The 18,848-nt window shown below is 42.0% G+C and overlaps 2 protein-coding genes across 3 annotated transcripts; both read right to left on the reverse strand.

The window, feature by feature from the left end:
• Nucleotides 1-5,745: 5,745 nt before the first annotated feature.
• On the reverse strand, nt 5,746-12,325 carry LOC119646726 (transcription initiation factor TFIID subunit 13). Its single transcript, XM_038047306.1, has 4 exons — nt 12,144-12,325; nt 6,166-6,344; nt 5,946-6,103; nt 5,746-5,885 (listed from the first exon to the last, which is right to left on the reverse strand). The coding sequence occupies exons 1-4, from the start codon at nt 12,189-12,191 to the stop codon at nt 5,863-5,865; spliced, it is 408 nt and encodes a 135-aa protein (XP_037903234.1). The 5' UTR covers nt 12,192-12,325; the 3' UTR covers nt 5,746-5,862.
• Nucleotides 12,326-12,521: 196 nt separating this feature from the next.
• On the reverse strand, nt 12,522-15,235 carry LOC119646725 (protein nessun dorma). Of its 2 annotated transcripts, none has more exons than XR_005248765.1 (6): nt 14,960-15,235; nt 14,645-14,900; nt 14,030-14,585; nt 13,347-13,975; nt 12,890-13,282; nt 12,522-12,808 (listed from the first exon to the last, which is right to left on the reverse strand). XR_005248765.1 is itself a non-coding variant. In XM_038047304.1 (6 exons), exons 1-6 carry the CDS (start codon nt 15,102-15,104, stop codon nt 12,785-12,787), a joined length of 1,746 nt encoding a protein of 581 aa, XP_037903232.1. In that variant the 5' UTR covers nt 15,105-15,232; the 3' UTR covers nt 12,522-12,784. The 2 variants fall into 2 exon arrangements, 1 of the variants encoding a protein (XP_037903232.1); XM_038047304.1 differs by having other exon boundaries at nt 13,147-13,282; nt 14,960-15,232.
• Between the last annotated feature and the right edge of the window lie 3,613 nt (nt 15,236-18,848).

Consider the following 18,848-nt stretch of genomic DNA (forward strand, 5'->3'; position numbering starts at 1 on the left):
AATAGAGCTTTGACGTCAAAACGAGTAGAGAAGGCCCTCAAAGAATGCTCTCTAGTGGTTGAGAACCCAGCTCGGCTGCGGATGCCAAACCCCTCGTTACCTAGAATTAGATGCCAGCCAAAAATACACAAATTAGGCAATGAGATGAGGGAGATCATTGCAGATTCTAACTCCCCTACGTACCACATTGCAAAATGGTTGGTCGAGAAATGCCAAAAATTGGGATCCATTAACGGAAACCAATCCGTCAAAAATTCGAAAGAATTGATTGACGTCATCATTTGACGTCAAAGCTCTATTTCCAAGTACGCCTGTAAAAGAAGCCATAACAAAATTTGAAGAGTGGCTATTACGTTTTGGTTCGACACCAGAATGGAGGAAAAAGGCTAAACAATATGCGAGGTTGGCTTCCCTCTGCATAATTATAATATCATAGTATATAGTATAGATTTAGAATAGTATAAATAGAACCTTAATGTCTACAGATGAGCAAACTTGTTAGCACTGATGAAGGGAACAAGTGGTTCCCGAAATATCGGTATTTGCAAGAATAAATATCCACACCAACGAAAAAGAAACAACAAGTTTTTATTATTTCACTTCTTCCTTTGCTGGATGGAATTATCTTGGAATTGAGTGAGTAAATATCAAGGCGTTTTTTGTTTAAAATGTGAATGTGATTTGCACTGTCCTGAATAATTATTGTGAAATCGCCTATATTTAGGTGGTTTAGTTTCCCTACTTTGTCCCAGGCTATGTATGGAGGTTTGATTCTCCTCCTCGCAGTACCTGCAGGTAATATGTTCAGATATCCTTATCCAGTGTAACTTATGATACATACCCATTTTTTTGGTTGGGTTTAAACATTCCTACGAGCGCTTTGATTCAAATCTTATTCCATTGAATTGAGAGTGGATCCCATTGCAAGGAGTAGATAGTAATGTAATGTCGCCCTTTTACCTCCGCTTTCTGATCAAAACGTTTACGGGTAACTGGCCTCTACACCATCGAATTTCTTTATTCGAAGTGCCCACGACGCAAGTTAGTTGTGACGAAGGTTTGGATCTTCCGAGTAACAATAAAAGTCACTTTACATGTATCAACACAGAAGACACATTGATATTAGTGTTGAAATAACTGCATTTCCAAATTTTATTTAAAACAATGTATCAACCCGGCCAATCATGCTCAATTTATTGAGGCATTGACATACCAGAGAGTTAACCTGGTTGGATTTGAGATGTCTGCTTACCTGTCGAGAATTGCAACGACCTCATTCTTAACAGCTCCTTTGGGGGTTGTACTATGCACAACTGAAATATGCTGGAGTACTTAACCATTGACTCAATGCGTTTCATTAGAAGAGAAACGCCTGTACATGCTCCGCTGCTTTATGGTACGCAAGATTTTACTTAGTAATCATTTGTGAGTTTAACCAACAGGTTGTTGCCATCCTGTCCCAATCTGCCTTGCTGATCACTCTTGTGACCAAATCAACTATTAAGGCAGGCCTAGACCGGATACCGGTTGTTGCGCCGTCCATGATGAAATCAACTCATGCAGGTTTCGTCGATGAAGAAATGACTAGAGCAATTTCAGGATCTGTCACTGAAATGCTAGCAACATTACCAAATACAAACGTGAAATTGCAATTATCTTTGTCAATTATTACATACTTGTTTCCGAAATGCATCCCGTTTGCAATAATGCGGAATACTTCGGAGGAAAAGCTTACAGAGGAACTGAACTTCAATTAATCATAAATTTACCTACTTTAGTGAAAATCTAACTGAACCAGCCATATATCACCGAGACTCGAAATCACAACGAAGCAATTTGAATTCTTGGACTCTGACCCCTGGTGACTAGAATGTTTAGTAAACATATCTATTTCGGAAGACGTTATCATGTATCGAAATTGCTGTCTGTGAATAGCGAGCACTTCGATTAGCTGCTTGAAATTACACATACATTCTGTGCAAAGAAAAAGTCGAGCCATAGGCTGATATCTGCCAAATTCCCGAGAGTATCTAGTGATTGTTCACTAAAGAAGACAACAAAAACATGAAAAAATAAAAAACGCCAATAAAACTTTTCGACGGCCAGTAATGGGGATAAACGGATGAAGAAAATTTAATAGCGTCATGGACTATCTCATGATATTTTCCAACGTAATCCGCTCCCAAAAGTCAATCAGCGCGCTCAATTCAAAGTTCTCGCTAGTTGTTTTATTAGACTTACAGATACTGATAATTCGTGGACCGACCACACCCGTCTTCGATGCTGGACTTGAAGTAAAGATACGTTTTTCGCTTCATTTACTTAATTTTTAGTAACACCGCTAATAAATTAAATATAGGAAGGGCTTCAGGATCCGATCTAGTTACATGCAGTAAGGATGGTCCACGAGTCTTATCATAAGGATCAGTTGGCCTGATGTCAATTTTATCTATAATTTTAAAGAAATTACTGCTCGCAAGAATGATAGCTAACCTAAATGAGCATCATGCTATGCTGCTCCATCGATTTGGTTGCCAGGTGAAGCGCAGTAACACTGAACAAGTCCATTGAGTAAAAAGTACTGCTCATCAATATACTTGGTCAATATCTACCTAAGAACGCTGGAAAAATGATTTAGGGACTGGCATATCAACCCCGACGAATTCAACATTGCAAAGATAACTTTTAGTCTGAATAGAAATATCCTCCTCCAATAATTGAAACAACGGTTAAATTATCCAGGTCAACGAAGTATCTTGCGATTTGGTTGCAATCGAAACTAAGAGCCCTAATTCTGAAACCAATATGACTGTCATATCACCAGGACCGTGATACATGAGAAATTCCAATATTTCTCGAGATCTTCAAGTACTTTATCAAGAAGACTATACACAGGTGGAGCAACTTCAGCGGCAAAGGGGCACGGAATCTCATTGCGCACCTGCAGGTAGAAACGAGGTAGGTAAGTGATATTGGTGTGTCGATGTTGCCTAGGTGGTTTCCTTGTATGTCAAAAATGTTAACTGACGGTTTCGTCCAGGGCAGAGGCAACTCATCAGACGCGGCCTCACCTCTGCCCTGGGAGCAGCGTGATAATTACTCCAGCGACAGGTGATAATTACTCCATTTATATGTAATTGCAAACATGACATGAGTGCGAATTATATTGTGTGTGTGTGTGTTTCTTCATCTTATACCAACAGGAAACGAATGAATCAGAAAGATTGATCTTGGATGCATCTACTTATTTCTCCATCACTTCATAGGAGAGCAAACATGGATCTAATCCCGAGAATGTTGCACGTGTTTGCGTCCACTAAGCTTCCGATAGAGGAGTTTTGAAGCATCATGCGCTTAGTGATTCTATTAAGATTGCCATTAATCTGAAATGAATCTTTAAGGAAGGTTTGCCTTTGGTTCCCGCTGAGATGTGGGAAACCATAAATAGCTGTGCAATATCTATTGTTATGACAGATACTGCCACGTGCTAGTGGTAGTTCGCAGCCATGTGTTTGCAACCACGTGGGCGCACATCAATGCACTGCATCATATACACGGCGCTACCAGCAGCCCTTATGCGCAAAATTTGCCTCACGCAACTCCCGGCGCGGTCCAACGTGTGCAAGGCTTGGGAGTTGAATCTCCTCTGTATAGTCTTCTTGTATTTTATTCTTGGTACTGACTTTGAAGAGCATAGTTTTTTGTGCTGTAATTTCATCTCCTTAATTTATATAGAGTAGATTATGCATGGTTTAATCCGTTTGATTTCACGTTTTACGCAAGTAGTGATCATTTTAATTCGATTGTAATTTTCATCTCTTTGTATGTCACTGTCATTCGTCATTCATATTTGTTAAAGTTCCTCACATATAAAAGATCCTCTTGCTTTACCATCACTTTTTTCGCATCCTCTTTCCCAGTTTTAAATATCCCTCGCATGGGAGATTTTTTAACTGCTTCAGAGCACTTTCGAAAGAAACGAATTATTTCCACAGAATATTTAAATTCAATACTTTGTGGGGTACAAGACAGATAACCTTACCGTAGCGAGCCAAAAACCAATGAAAAACAGATATCCACAGCTAAAACGCTTACTTTTCATTCAGCATTCAGTAAAATCAAACGATAAGAAATTTTTCCCAAAAACACCTGATACACCTGCGCAGCGAAATTATGACGTGTCAGCTATAGATTCTAGTTGATCACAATTCTCGGACCCAGCGAGGAAAAAGACTAAAATTGCGCACTTTCTCATTGATCATTGAGATCAAAGGCTGCTGGGCCACTAGCCAATATCCTGTCTCAATATAGGGCTGATCCCACCGCCTTACCAGAGATTCGCTGTCCAGAAAGCGGTTTCCTGGAGAAGAATCACTATACCATATAATATATCAAACCAGCAAGTCATGTGCTCGGTGCAGGTTTTCTAGTTAGCCAAAAAAGAAATCGGCTTTTATCGCCTTCAAACACGTAAACGACTGCTATGCACTCAACATGCAATAGAAGTCTTAATAACGTCCACGCCCCAAGAGACTGCAGAGTCGGAAAGGATACCTTCTGCGAGGCAGGGGAAAGAACTCTCGACGCCTGCCTAAGATATGATATCAAAATCACACTCTGATCAGCCAAGTAGGAACGGAGTTCTTATTCAGGCGATATGTCGGCTTCCATAGCTTGCATAAAATCACCAATGACAATGGATTGCTAACTATTTCACTAGCAGTGCGACACCGAATGGTTGTTGGGAATATTTGATTTGAACAGGAGATCCTGGCTCGAATAACAACCAGCACGAATCTCCTCTGACAATCCACAAAAACGGCCAACAAAGGAAAACTGATGCCGCAGCCACAGTGACCGGATGCCCTGAGGCATCAACAAATTATCTTCAGAACTACATGGTGAAAGTTATCATTGGTACGGCCCCAAACATATTTACCCGCAGGTAGAGCGACTGGTTCGATGATGATTGTAATTAGCATTGGAAAGCATGCAGTAATCTCAAAGAACGCGTCTCGGGAAAATTGATCCTTGATGCTCCATCTACTTGAAGCCCATTCAGATACTGGCTTATGCTGACGATATCGGCATAATGGGAAGAACAACTCGAGATGTGCAATCTGACTTTATTCGGATCAGGCAGGCGACACGAGTTCTCGGACTGTACGTTAATGAAGCAAAACGAAATACATGATCGCAACGTCAGTATTAAAAATGAAAGCAAGATCAACATTAAATAACATTGGTAAACTTAAAACAATAAAAATAGGGGATTACAACTTTAAGTCCGTTGATAATTTCCACCATCTAGGCTCGAAACTAACAACCGACAATAGCAATGAAGACGAAATCCGCGCATGATTGTTGGCAACCAGCCAAGCCTATTTAAGCTAACAAAAATGGTTCTGCTGGAAACGTCTCACCATAGGATCAGAGCTCTTATTTACAAGGCAATAACCTTGCCAGCCCTTATGCATTTTTCGGTGTTTTGGGCTTTTAACAAGAAGAGGTAGGTTTAAGAGGGCCCTTACGGAAGAGTGGACGATTCTGTAGCCTATATAACGACGCAATTTTATGAGCGATATCACGTCTCTCTGATTGTGAGAAAATCCAACTCAATGGGCCTAGAACGAATGCAGTTTGTTGCACCGTTAATGATGAAGAGAATTTTCGATATGAGGGTTCACATACTTTCTCAGATTTGATAATTCAGATAAACATGCACGGTGAAGTTAAAGAATGTAATGAATACGTAAATATTACGAAATTTATTTTAAACCTTAAAATATTGATTTAATAAAATGTTCAAATAAACAGAAAATAGTGCTGCTACCTAAAATACAAGTTATCCTTTTTTGTATGTCATTTAAGCTTAGCCTCGTTACCTGAAAATAAATCAAATTGATTTCTATTTAACAATTTCATTCAATAAACAATTCACATACCAACATATTTAATTTCATCGAACGCTTTGCGGGCTTTCTTCAATTCTTCGTTCATTGTCAGCAAATCTTTTACACGAGCGTATTTTCGAGCATCTTTTCGCACCAAGAAAATAATATCTTCTACTTGAACTCGTCCAGTACGACCTATCTCCATGGCTCTGTAAGCAAGTTTACTCATTTAAGAATTTTGCAAAATGTGGGGCAATTTAAGTGAACAAACCTATGAGTTGTTTCGGTTATGTATTCAATAACAAGGTCCTCCAGGAGATCAACACTTTCAGTATAAGGATTTTTATCATCTCCGAATCCGTACATCATACAACGAAGTTCTTTGCTAAATAATCTTTTGCGACCAGCTGAAGTTTGAATTTGTACCTCACCTAGCTCGTCTTCGTCGAACTGAAACAGAATATAGAAATGAATTCCATTGGCAGGACCAAATGATATTAATGAGTTTTATCAATTTTGATAATAAATAAAAGAAACAATAAGAACTTTTCTTTGATTGCTTTTTATGTATGGCTGACGCCCAGTCACGGCCGTTTTCCGGCAATGTGTTTCAAGTCCACTCTCCGCCTGTTCCACGCCACATATTTCTAGGAAGATCCACTCGTTGGAACAGAGCAACATGACAGAAATATATAATGATGCGTTCGTTATTCTGCCCATTGACGCAAATAGCAGGAGTGCAATAACTCGCTAGACTGAGAGTAGTTTTTTTTATATTGATCTTCAATCCGGCTGTAAAAAGCACTTCAGCACGAGCTCTAACAAATGCTTGGCCACAGATCGCTGACGGGCGGAGACCGCTAATCGTTAAAACATCAGTCGATCCTTTTAGTTATCATGCATGGAAGAACTCTATTATACTGTAGCTTTCAATTCTGGGTTGTAATCCATCTCGTCCTTCCCACCTGCCCATAACCTACCTTAATTTGTGGATATACGACCTATTGGACAATTTTCCAGGTTCACTGGTTATAATGAAGCCAACCCATACGTGTTATTGTCGCTCGACATATCAAGATCGTCAGGGAAAGGGAGACGTTTTTTCTGGTTAGAATCGGTTTTGATAACGAATCATGATTCATATGGCAAGTGACATCAATCCTCTAGCTAGTAACTACAATTTATCAACCACACTGCCAGTTTATCTTTATCTAGGGAAGTGATTTTGGAAGCCTCGTTCCATTCAGCAAGAATATTGTAACGTGTTAATTGCCAGACATCAGAGAAATCATCCTCGATTATGTTGTAAAAACGTCCGCTATGCCCAGGGACCCAGCGTGTGAGCACTTCTTCCAGACGACCTTTTCTCATTTCATCATGGGCCCGGGCAGCCGCCAGATAATTTACTGAGGTTCTGTTAATAAGGGCTTTTATGGCCTGAAGGGAGTCAGTGATAATTCGGATTTTCTTTAGCTTGGGCATACTTTATAGTTTGATTGCTGATGAGGGCAGAAAAGGAAGGGTTCCACATTTTGGCATTGAGAATTTCTCTGACTGCTAATAAAGTTTGCCTGTAAAAGGAAAGAGGTTCGCCAGTTTGCGGAAAAATGACATGTATTGGAGAGGGCCTCATGAGGCCAAGACAGCGCCTGGGGGAGGCAGCAGTGAGAGCATCAATTCAAAGATTCAAGCATAGTGAAGGATCGGTCTGGCAATCCCTCTGAACAGCTTGAGAGCTTCAGTAGGGTGGAGTCCCCAACTAGCCCCCGTGACAAAGTTTATGACCCTGGTCCTCTTCTTGGCCTTGTCCGAGATGTATTCAATGTGCTCCTTGACTGCCAGAGAGGCAGTGATGACACTTCCCAGGAAGGTGATTGATTTTTTCTGTCCAAGATATACGTTATTGATGTTGAGCCTGAATACATCGAACCGAGAACCATCAAACGCAATTGTACAGGACTTCTCTAGGTTGACAGGAAGTTACACTGATTTATGAAACGACCCGCCTGTAATCGAAGAGTGTTTTCTGCATCCTCTCGGGAGTCATCAGAGGCAATAATTAAGAAATCATCAGCGTATTGAAAAATTTCCACTTTGCTGGAGCATTTCGTGTGAAGAGGGGTCGTATAAACTTTGAAGATTAGTGGGCTAAGGACAAACCCGTGGGGAATGCCATTTTTTATCAGGACAATGTCAGGGAAAAGATTCATGTCCGCCATGATTCCTATGAGGAGGGACAGGCCCACCTTCCCGTAGCCTTAACTGATGTCCAGGGATAGGCCAATAACATGTTTTTTGTGACTCTTTCAATGGCGCTGTGAGCTAGCAAGTGATTGAGACAAGAGGAAGTGGACTTGTGTCTCCTGTACGTAAAGCGTTTCTTTGGGAGCAGACGGAGATCCTCAAGAACCACGGCAAGCCTGAATTTAACCATGACTTTTGTTAGTTTAGAGAAAATATTGAGGGAGAGCGACCTAAAATCGTTGATATTCTTTTGAGATTTTCCCTTCTTAGCGATCGGGACTAGTTTAACCTCACCCCAATCATCTGGTATATTCCGAGATAACCATATATCTTTTAATGCTTCCAGAATTGGTTCAGTCACTGGACATAGGTGTAGATGATCCCGTGCGTTGCTGGCACAGAGTGCTTTTTATGTCTGTCAAGAACCTCCTAAAATTCTTGCAGGGAAAACGGTTGGGAGGCGAAGGGGATCACCTTAGTCAAAGGGAAGGATATTGTTATAGTGTCATTTTATAAGTTTCAGAATCTGAAGGCATTTAATGTCATCCCAAGCATCGAGATGCTCCTTTGGATTCTGAAGGGTGTTAGGCCGGTTGATCTAACTCCAGAAATCTTTAGAAGATTTGCAGTCTGAGATGCCAGAATTTTCTCTTGGCCTCCCTAACAGTTCGGTTCGATTTCTACTGAGTTTGAAATTGTGATGTCAGGGACAGGGCCTGTGGGGTTTGGCCCCGCAAGGGATTTGAAAAAGGTCGGTTTACCATGGTTGAGCAGACAAAAATGGAATTGCCGATAACCTCCTCGAGGGCACGGCCCTTGGTCAAAGTGTAATAATCACCAGCGTAATTTGAGCGGGCGTTGAAGTCTCAAGTAAAAAGAGCATTATGCCTGCACTCAAGGCCTAGGCGCTTACATTTAAATGTCTAAGTTTAGGGATGAAGTGCTCCACTGCCACGCGGGTGTAACCAAACACGGTGCATTCTAGAATTTTGGATCCATGAAGAGCCAATTTTACAGTAGTTGAGGGGATACATTTTTGGAGGTTATCAAGATTTCTTCTGTTCAGTCTTGTAACCCTGGCAATTTTAACGGAGCGCCCCTCCGGATCTCTTTTTCCGTGAAGGCTAGAGGCACTCTTTTTATGATGCCAAATCTGTATACAAAGTTTTGTCGTATGAATGTCTTAAGAAGCGGGGTGTTCACGTTAGCGTTTTGGTTAAAGGAATGCGCGTGACCTGTCTTGTCAAACAGCCCTTTCACACGGACAAAGCCTGATAACAACTTGACTACCTTTGATATTAGGACTTCTTGTTAATTCGAAACACTTTAAGCCCGTCAAGGCTCAACTTTTTATTATCTTACAGTGCAATTCTAGCAATTGATACACGGATGTTTTTCCTGGGCGTATCTAGCTCATAAAGGGTGATTTCGGTCGTACTATTAGCTGGGATCTTGGGCAAATCATCTTTAAGTATGGAGTATTCTTTTTTCTGGGCCAGTGTTGGGTTGGGTTTTTGTAGCTTGTGGTTTGGGGAGATAGATCTGTTCTGATGGATCTACGTTCTTTTTTGGCAATTTTACTTTTACGTTTAAGCTGATGAAATCGGTTTCTTGAGGGGCGCAGAGATTTACTCTGACCTCGTCATTCTGCATATCCAGTGGGATCTCCCGCGTGTGCCTTCGATTTTTTTTTTCTGCATTTTCCATGCTGCCGGACCGAGAGCGGCCTCACAGACTACAGCTGGAGTCTGTTAGCGTTGCCGCAGAACACGTATTAGTGCGGAAAGACAAAATTGCTGAGAAAGAGTTGGAAGCTAAACGAAGAAGAAAAGAAATTAAATCACAATGGGTTATCTTTGTTTCCATCAGAAAATTGATTAACTCCCTGTGCTGCTGTTGGTCCCCATTTGCAGCATGTGATGCGACGAAAAGGACTTACTCCAGCGATATTTGGTCCTGACCTGAGCATATTTGAGACAACGAAAGGTTAGATGATCACTGGATTCAGTAACCTTGCATTCATCACAGAGGTCTGATTCTATGATTTTCATGGTTTGCTGTACGTGTGACCAGACCTAAGCCGATTTAGGGTTTTCTCCTCAGCTCCCGAAGGAGGGTTGGAGAGTTCACTAGTCAAAACTGGTAGAGTGGGAAATAGCCCAGCAAATAATCTACCCTTGAAAATAACTGTTCCAGCCAGAAGCTCTGTAGGCGCATAGGGAATATTCAGCGTGGTGCTTTACACATTTCAGCTGGTGGCGATTTGATGAGCGATTTCATTGAGGGTGCCCCGCAGTGCGCAGGGCACCACAGAAGAATTATTTGCTCAAAGTTCAAAGTTGAACTTGGTGAATGTTTTGGGCTAGGAAGTGAACTGGAAGGACGCAGGCATGAAGAGCATCGGTGATTGTGGCAAGTTTGCTAATCTCTCTTTGATGTCCTAAGGTGATGGCTTGAACAATGGCAAATAATTCCGCTTTGATGATGGAGACATTGTTGAAAATGAAGCGACTGTTAGGGTTCAGGTCCGGAAAGGTGCAGGCGCATGGAATTTTAAGTCGAGAATGGACAGCATCAGTTGGAACAAGGGTGAAACCTTGCCTACGCAGGAACGATGAGTGCAATTCACATGCCCTAGCTAGACCGTAATTGGTTTGAATGAGTAATTTCGGCAAGGGGCTGGGTGATACATTGACCTTTAGCCGATCAAAGAAAGTTTGAAAGTTTTTGTAGACTTTTGAAAGATAATATTTTGCATCTGGATTTTCCTAGGCCGTTAGGAAAGTGTTAGGACATTCGACTTTGAATCTAATAAGTTCCTTTTCGGCTAGCAGAAGCTTTCTCTGCTGAGGCGGCGGTTAACCCGTCAAGGCAAACGCCACTTGGAAGGGGGTAGTTCTTGTAAGACCCAGACAAGTTTTGAGCTGTGTGGAAACTAAAGATTTGAGATTCATAACTTACGATATATTTGAGGGCAAGCAAGGTGGAGGTCGTTGCATAGTCGATGATGCTTCTATAGATCCTTAGACTCTGCCTGGATAGAAGACCTGCTGAGAGACTCAAGACGAATCCGAGAGCACCAGCGGCCTTTTTAACTTTGCAAGACACATCATCCGTGTGACCCTTGAGGGCGAGCGAACTACTGATGATCCTGCCTAGAATGGAGTCAACGTGCTCAAGAACGGTGTTATTGACCCTGAGATTTAGAGGCTTTATACGAGATTTTTTAAAGGAAATTGTTTTGGATTTGTCCTGATTGAGGGGTACTTTTAGCCTCGCGCACTCCTCCAGTTCCGTGTGATCAGTTGCAGTAACAAAGAAATCATCTCCATATTGAAATATGTTAGTGTCGTTGGATGTTTTGGATTGAAGAGAGTGAGTTTAAATGTTGAGAGCGCAACCTTGGGGAATCCCAATGAAAACTTCAGTGGTCTCATCACCAACGATTAGCTTCTTGCGTGAGAGAAATCTGATGATCCAGACAGACAGATTGGTAGGAAAATGAAAATCTCTAAGGATGCTTTCCATGATGGATACATGAACACTTTCATAGGAATTTTTTATCTCGAAGGAAACGGCTTGTACATAAAGACCCTTGTATTTGGCAACGGAGATGTTGAAAAGACAGTCGTTGATGCGAGAGGCAGTGGATAAGCATAGGAGCTGGGTGGTAGCAGCTGTCGGTCTTCAACAAAAGCCATCAGTCTGTCCTTGGCGATGCAGTTAATAATTTTAGCAAACACAGAAATGAGGGAAATTGGTCTAAGTTGTGTAGATCTCTACCTCGCTAAGATATCATTTAATTTTGCAGTTCCATGCAGGTAAGATGGAACAACATAGACATGAGGCTGCAAGGGATTCAGTTTTAAAGGGATTTCCTAATTTTTAGCCATCTGAGACCCCAAGGAAAATGCGTTTGATAATAATCTAGTAATTAACGTAAAAGGACAACCAAATAGAAATATTTCTGTTGCTTCAAAACCAGGACCCCGCGTCATTACTCACCTCTCCACCATCGAAATTCTCATCTACTTGCAATGCAGATCCCGACATTTTCTCTTAATTAATCGTTGTTAATTAAACCACGGCCACTGTCAACTAGTCTTCTCCAATATTCTGTTCCGATAAACAACTTCTCCAGCACATCCAGATTGATCACAATGGAAATGTCAGAAAGTCAACGTCAAAAATGTTTTTTACGTTCAGCGGTTCGGTTGAACACAAAACGTTGCCAAACTTCAATTTATGAACTGTATTACCGCAGACTCGATATTTCTTTACAAAACTGCAAAACTAGGTCTAAAAGGAGCCAGCGCACCTGAGACGAATTTATTTCATTTTGACCCCTCGAATTGGTATTTTGAATAATTTATTTAAAGAGGATTTAAGACACAATTGCTTAGCACATTTATTTATCAAATATATAAAACAATTAAAGCAGTAACAGTAAAGCTAATGTACACATGTAAAGGCGCTACAAGCACGAGATTGAAATTTAGAAAAAAATCAAAATCAAAGCTAAGACGAGAAGAATATCAGGCTTCTGTTGATAAAAACATCTCTTCATAATGACTCTTGCTCGTTGAGTATTGAATTGTAGTGGAAGAGCTCCAATATTCATAGCGAATGGTTCTGGTAATTTCAAACTAGTGCGCATTCATTACGTAACTCTACGGAAGACAAAAACAACATAAAAGTTAATAGGACAAATTCCATAAGGCTCGCCCAACATGAAACAAATCCTCACTTACAAATATTTAGCCAATTTTGTGACGAAACTCATATGAGACGAACAAGCACAATACAACCGAAAAACATTAAGAAATGATGTCCATTTGAGATGAAATGTTGAACTCTTAATTTATTTTAACCGAAACAAATTGACGATCTTCAGTCATTACTCAATCAACACAATTGAATCGTCGTTGTCGACACAAATAACTTCATTCTCTTCGCTCATATGAAAGTCGCCACTATCGTCTCCATTTTGAAACGAGCAAAACCTTACATCTTCCATGCTGTCCGATATTACATCTGCTACATGTCCTGAGACCAGACTTGCTTGCTTGTTGATAAGCACCACATTCCGGCTAGCGTTCTCGAATGTACAATCTCCTGACCACGGAAGACTTTCGCACAAATCACTGAAGAATTTCAAAGCAATTTTTCAAAAATTTGTCGTGAAAAATGACTGGACAGAAAACTCACTTTTTCATTGAATAGAGCTCGTCGTGTACGATGGTTTGCTCTTCTACTTTGTTGTTGAGACAATTCGTAAGATAATAGATCCCGCAGTACTTCGTACCCACAAAAGAGACTTTGTCGAACTTCACTTCAGTGCCGTCCTCCACTTGCAGGCCGTAACGACAGTTGAACACATTTGTGTCTTTCATATGCACCGTGGCATCGTCCCGCAGAACTATTCCTTGAGCGACATCTCTAATCAAGCATCCGTTCAAAATCAGCTTCCCCTCATTGCAAACGGTTATTCCATGCTTCGTACTCGATTTTCCATCGCCTATTATAAGACAATTCTCGAAGGTGACGGTGCCATTTTTTACCATAGCTCCACAGCGAGCAGTTCTGCAATCGAGGATTACATTCTTTATTGTGAAATTCCCATCAAATATCAAAAGGATGCTGTCCGAGTCTTGGGTAGTTACAATCACATCGTGTTCTTGGGGTGTAGCTGCGAAATATTCTGGATTGTTGTAACTGATATCAGTGGTTAAGCCGCAAATCAAGCCATTATCGTTAAAATATTCTAGGAAGGACATGATATGAACGCCTGGCGGAAGATAGATGTGGTCCGATGGATTGCAGAAGTCAAGAACGTCCTAAAACCAAGAAGAGTTAAAGAGACGAGGGCGGTGGAAAGGCAGAATACATACCTTCAGTGACTTGCTCATTTGCACGCACTTTCCGGGTTCGATGATTTCCTGAGCCTTTTCTAGGTATTTGAGCTGCTCCGTCAACGTACGCAGCTGCGTAACAATGTACGCCTTTGCCTTCTCGCCTTCCAGTGAACGTCGCAGTTCCTTCTTCTCCAACTTCAGGGCGTGTTTCAAGTACTTATGATCGTCGAACATAATATTTTCGTAGATTCTCCTCAACATCGGGTTCTCGAGCATTTCGAATTGGCTCTTGATCATGGTCAGGCGGAAGTGCAAACGCATTAGATCCGTGATTTGCGAATCATCCAGTTGCTGATCACTTTCCACATCATCTTCTTTGTCGCTCAGGTCCATTTCGAGATATTCTCTTTTGCTTTGGATGTACTTTGCCTCAACGATAAGCGTCCGGATGTGCGCAGCCACACAACGCCTCATGTCTTTCCGCTTCAAGTCGAAGTAAAAGCGTATCCGAGACTGCAGGTGCTTCTCCGTCCAGTTTATGTCATCGTCGCAGTCATTATCCCATGGCATCCAGATGTGGTTGTAGAAAAATCTAAACGAGAAATAGATTGAACTTCTCAATGCGAACATCTGGGTCCAGTGAACGATTACCTTAGCTTATCGAGGCAGTCTGCTGTAACCTCTGCATTTAGCTCGATGTTTTCTTGGTTCTTGACCGGCCACAGATCTATCAGGTTCACTATTTGGTTTTTGGGCAGTTCAATTACTTCATCGACGGCAAGAACTGTGAAAACTGCAGTTAGGTCCGTTGAAAGCACTTCGTCAACCACTCCGTAGACCGTTGTCGGGTACTTGATGTCGAGTTCCTCGCAGATCAGCCTGGGCATCGCCCATAGTGCTTGCCACCCTGCAAATAACACAAACAACTTATATTTCACATCGGAACGGACGGTTTTCCCATGTTACCTGAGGGTTCAACGTAACATTCAATGTAGTAGGCCCATTGCGAGGCGACATCGGAAGCTCCAACGCGGGAACTTGTGCAATTTAGTACTTCCGTGGCCTCCTCAAGCCGTGTGAGCAGACTTTTATTATACTCAAATACTTCCATAGCCTCTGAGTAGGAACAATAACTCGAAATTGAGGAACGAGACCAGCTCGATGGAATCCAGTGTTAACTGAAAACTGTCAAATCGAATTCAAAGTCGAATACAGCTTGCGCTGCAAAAAGTGACCTCTGTCTCCACTTGATACTCCCAAGCGCGGTTACAGCGGTGGTAGTGATTAAATTATTAAACGATAACGGCCATGAGGATCGAAATGATGAAGTTTGATCAGTGCGAGGTTTACATAAATCATTCCCGGCAATCATCGCAATGACAGCCCACGGGTTGACGAAATCTGATGCCGGCCATCGCAGCTAGGTGTTGGGCGCGGAATGGGTAAACTTCGAGAATAGTTGTTTCTGCAAAATTAAGCCAGAATTGATGCATTTTAACTTAAAAGGATATAGCCGCGGAAAGTTAATGCAATTCTTTCAATATAAATAGAAAATTGAGTTATTACGATTGGTGGTTCCATGAAATACTTTCACCCTAAGATGAGACACAATTCACACAATATGCAAACATAACCGTGAGTACTAAAATTTTTATATCAACTTGAAAAGGAACAAACATTATAAATGATTGCTAGTAATCCTCTTCTCCATTGAGAAATCATAGGTTCACTCACGAGAAATGATTGTGATTGTTATTTACCCAACTTGCTTAACTTTGTCCGTCATCGGAGGAATCCTTGTTGGTGAACCAAACCAATTGGGAAGAAACTTTCTCCCACTATTTATACTCTATATGTATCCACAAGTCATCGTGGCTTGCCACCACTGGTGGAACTTCAACAGATATTATAAGATTCAGAATCGTGGTGAAATATTCCTTCCACCTCCTCAGCTGCTCATCATTGTAAATGAGAAGCCTACCGTAACGTCCCTCACAGGACTATTGGAAGGCCTACGACCATTTGCCAACTATTTCTTGGTGCAGTATAAGGTGCTTTTATTTGCAGTATATTCTACCTTTTGTCACGGCACACACTACTTGGAACTTCTCGTACTTTCCTACGGTACGGCAGCGCAATGTTACGACGAGAGTTCAGCGTTGCATCGCCTTGGTTCCAACACGGTCACCAAGGCTGTCGACCACTCAAACTCCCCTAACAGGTTTGCCAGTTTTGAACACCGACTGCGCGAGATAATATATGGAACCAATCGGCACGTGCTGGAGCTAACGCGAATGCTGGCAGTTCGGCGAGATGTGGGCCGGGGTTCTTGGTCCTAACATATTATCTCCCTGTCAGGACACAGATTTTATCACATGCCTTCACTCAGGAGTCAACAAAACTAAACCCACCCGGGGTAAACTCTATTAGAGACGTAAAGTTTCGAGGCGGAGTAATACCACTGAAGATTTCGTTCCTAAAGGAGCTAAAACACCAAACGGCCCAATAAGGGAGAGGACTAACTTACAAAAAATAACATAACGCGCCAGGAATGGATGGGGGAAAGGATCAGCTCTGAGCCGATTGGGACATCTAGGCGACGAGTGGCCCCCGTCTTCCTTTCTCCTTCATGAGGAGCCAGATGATATGATGGCCCTAGGCCGCCCATTTCAACCTAATTGTTCTTTTCTTCTTCTTCTTCTTCTTTTTCTACCATAAATATTGCCCTTATAGATTTTCCGGGCTGGATCATCGTCATTCATACGGATTAAGTGACCCGCCCACCGCAACCCGTTGAGCCGGATTTTATCCACAACCTGACGGTCGTGGTATATAGATTTCGTCGTTATACAGGCTACGGGATCTTCCATCCTCATGTAGGGGGCCAAAAATTCTTCGGAAGATTCTTCTCTTGAACGGGGCCAAGAGTTTGCAATTTTTTATGCTAAGAACCCAGGGTTCCGAGGAAGACATAAGGACTGGCAAGATCATTGTCTTGTACAGTAAGAGCTCTGACCCTATGGTGAGGCGTTTCGAGCGAAACAGCTTTTGTAACCTGAAATAGGCTCTGTTGGCAGCCGACAACCATGCGCGGATTTCATCGTCATAGCTGTTATCGATTGTGATTTTCGACCCTAGATAGGAGAAATTTTCAACGGTCTTAAAGTTGTAGTCTCCTATCTTTATTGTTTGCGTTTAACCAGTGCAATTCGATGTTGTGCGTTTTTTGGTTTTTGGCGCTAACGTTGCCACCATGTATCCGAGATCTCGCGCCGCCTGCTCGATCTGTATGAAGGTAAACTGTACATCTTGGGTTGTTCTTCCCATAATGTCAATATCGCCAGTAGTTGGGGGGACTTGAAGAGGATGGTGCCTCTTGCATTTACTTCTGCATCGCGAATCACTTTCTCCAGGGCTAGGTTGAAGAGGACGCATGATAAGGCATCCCCATGTCTTAGACCGTTGTTGATGTTGAATGGTCTCGAAAGTGATCCTGCTGCTTTTATCTGGCCTCGCACATTGGTCAGGTTCAGCCTAGCCAGTCTTATTAATTTCGTTGGGATACCGAATTCTCTCTCGTGTTCAGTTTTACCTTGGCCCCCTTATATGTTCTGACATTCATAAAGGCTGAGAGGTGCCGGCGTCAAACAGCACGTGGTCAATTTGGCTGAAAGTGGTCCCATCTGGAGAGGCCCACGTATGTTTGTGGACCGTCTTCCGCGCAAACCAGGTACTTTCAACAACCATTTCGTGCGATACTGCAAAGTAAATAATCCGCAGTCCGTTATCATTGCTATCCCCATATAAGCTATGTGAGCCGACCTATTGCCTGAAAGCGTACCTACTTGACTGTTGAAATCTCCAAGTATGATTTTGATATCAGGCTTCGAGGGTCCGCTTAACTGCCTCGTAGATGGTATCCTTTTTCTCTGCAGTCTCCTCTGTAGGAGGCTCATATTTCTAAATTTGCCTCGGAAACGCAGAGTGCATAGTCTTTCGCTTATATTTTCAAAGCCGATAACAGTGGGTTTCATTTTTCTGCTGACTAAGAAACCTACTCCGAGCATATGGTTTACTGGATGGCTGCTATAATATATGGTGTAGTTGCTTCTTTCTCTTCCGAGGCTTCTTCTGTGGCTTCGTAACTTTGGGTTTCCATGTAGGGTTGTCAGCCGTACCCAACCCCCAACCTGGAGGACCAGTTGGTACAATTTGTCCCGTTTTTAGGTGTGGGAGACTCGCCTTTATCTTTCTCTCTCTGCAACTTTTCGTTAAGAAAGAGTTCCCAGCGGTCATCCCGTGGAGGTGGAAATAGACGTGGAAACGGTGTTGATTCAGCAGGCGTTTCCCAGGTGTTATGCTCCATTCCACGTTTCGCCCTGGGACCTACGCCTTGACCACCAAATGATCAACAATACACTGAAATCTTAGGTGGTCCCGAAGCCTGAAACAAAATCGAAACATTTTGATTAAACGTTCATCATGATATTTGCGACAAATCAAAATTTTGAATCTGTACAGAAGACTGAAGTGACTGGAAAGAACAGATTTGTAATAATCGGATACATGTATGTCTTCCCCGATTGAGAGGACGCACTTATTGTGTAAAACAGGCAAATTTTACTCACGATTATAACCGGGTAAATCGGACATTGTGAGTCTCGTTAGATTTTAGAGACTTGAATTTCGTCCTAAATTATTTGCATGTCAGAGAGCGTAGTGGTTCGATTAGAAACAATTTGCTTCTTTTTTGTGCCGCGTCTCTTAAACTTCTTCCGTCATGATTTCCCAACCTGTTGCTTATGTGCTGGTTTCCCGCTGCCCTCGTTCCGTCGTCGGTCCTTAATTTTTCCAC

This window comes from Hermetia illucens, chromosome 1 (assembly GCF_905115235.1).
Source record: "Hermetia illucens chromosome 1, iHerIll2.2.curated.20191125, whole genome shotgun sequence".
In the NCBI taxonomy this organism is placed as follows: domain Eukaryota; kingdom Metazoa; phylum Arthropoda; class Insecta; order Diptera; family Stratiomyidae; genus Hermetia; species Hermetia illucens.

What these genes read in the sequence shown, in the direction of transcription:
- LOC119646725 (XM_038047304.1), bottom strand. Translation starts at nt 15,104, where the DNA reads ATGGAAGTATTTGAGTATAATAAAAGTCTGCTCACACGGCTTGAGGAG. An exon ending in AAATGAGCAAGTCACTGAAG is followed by an intron (nt 13,976 to 14,029) that starts GTATGTATTCTG and finishes TCTTGGTTTTAG; the next exon opens with GACGTTCTTGACTTCTGCAA. An exon ending in TATCGGACAGCATGGAAGAT is followed by an intron (nt 12,809 to 13,146) that starts GTAAGGTTTTGC and finishes TGTCTTCCGTAG; the next exon opens with AGTTACGTAATGAATGCGCA.
- LOC119646726 (XM_038047306.1), bottom strand. Translation starts at nt 12,191, where the DNA reads ATGTCGGGATCTGCATTGCAAGTAGATGAGAATTTCGATGGTGGAGAG. An exon ending in AGAATTTCGATGGTGGAGAG is followed by an intron (nt 6,345 to 12,143) that starts GTGAGTAATGAC and finishes ATTCTGTTTCAG; the next exon opens with TTCGACGAAGACGAGCTAGG. An exon ending in CGATGAAATTAAATATGTTG is followed by an intron (nt 5,886 to 5,945) that starts GTATGTGAATTG and finishes ATTTATTTTCAG; the next exon opens with GTAACGAGGCTAAGCTTAAA.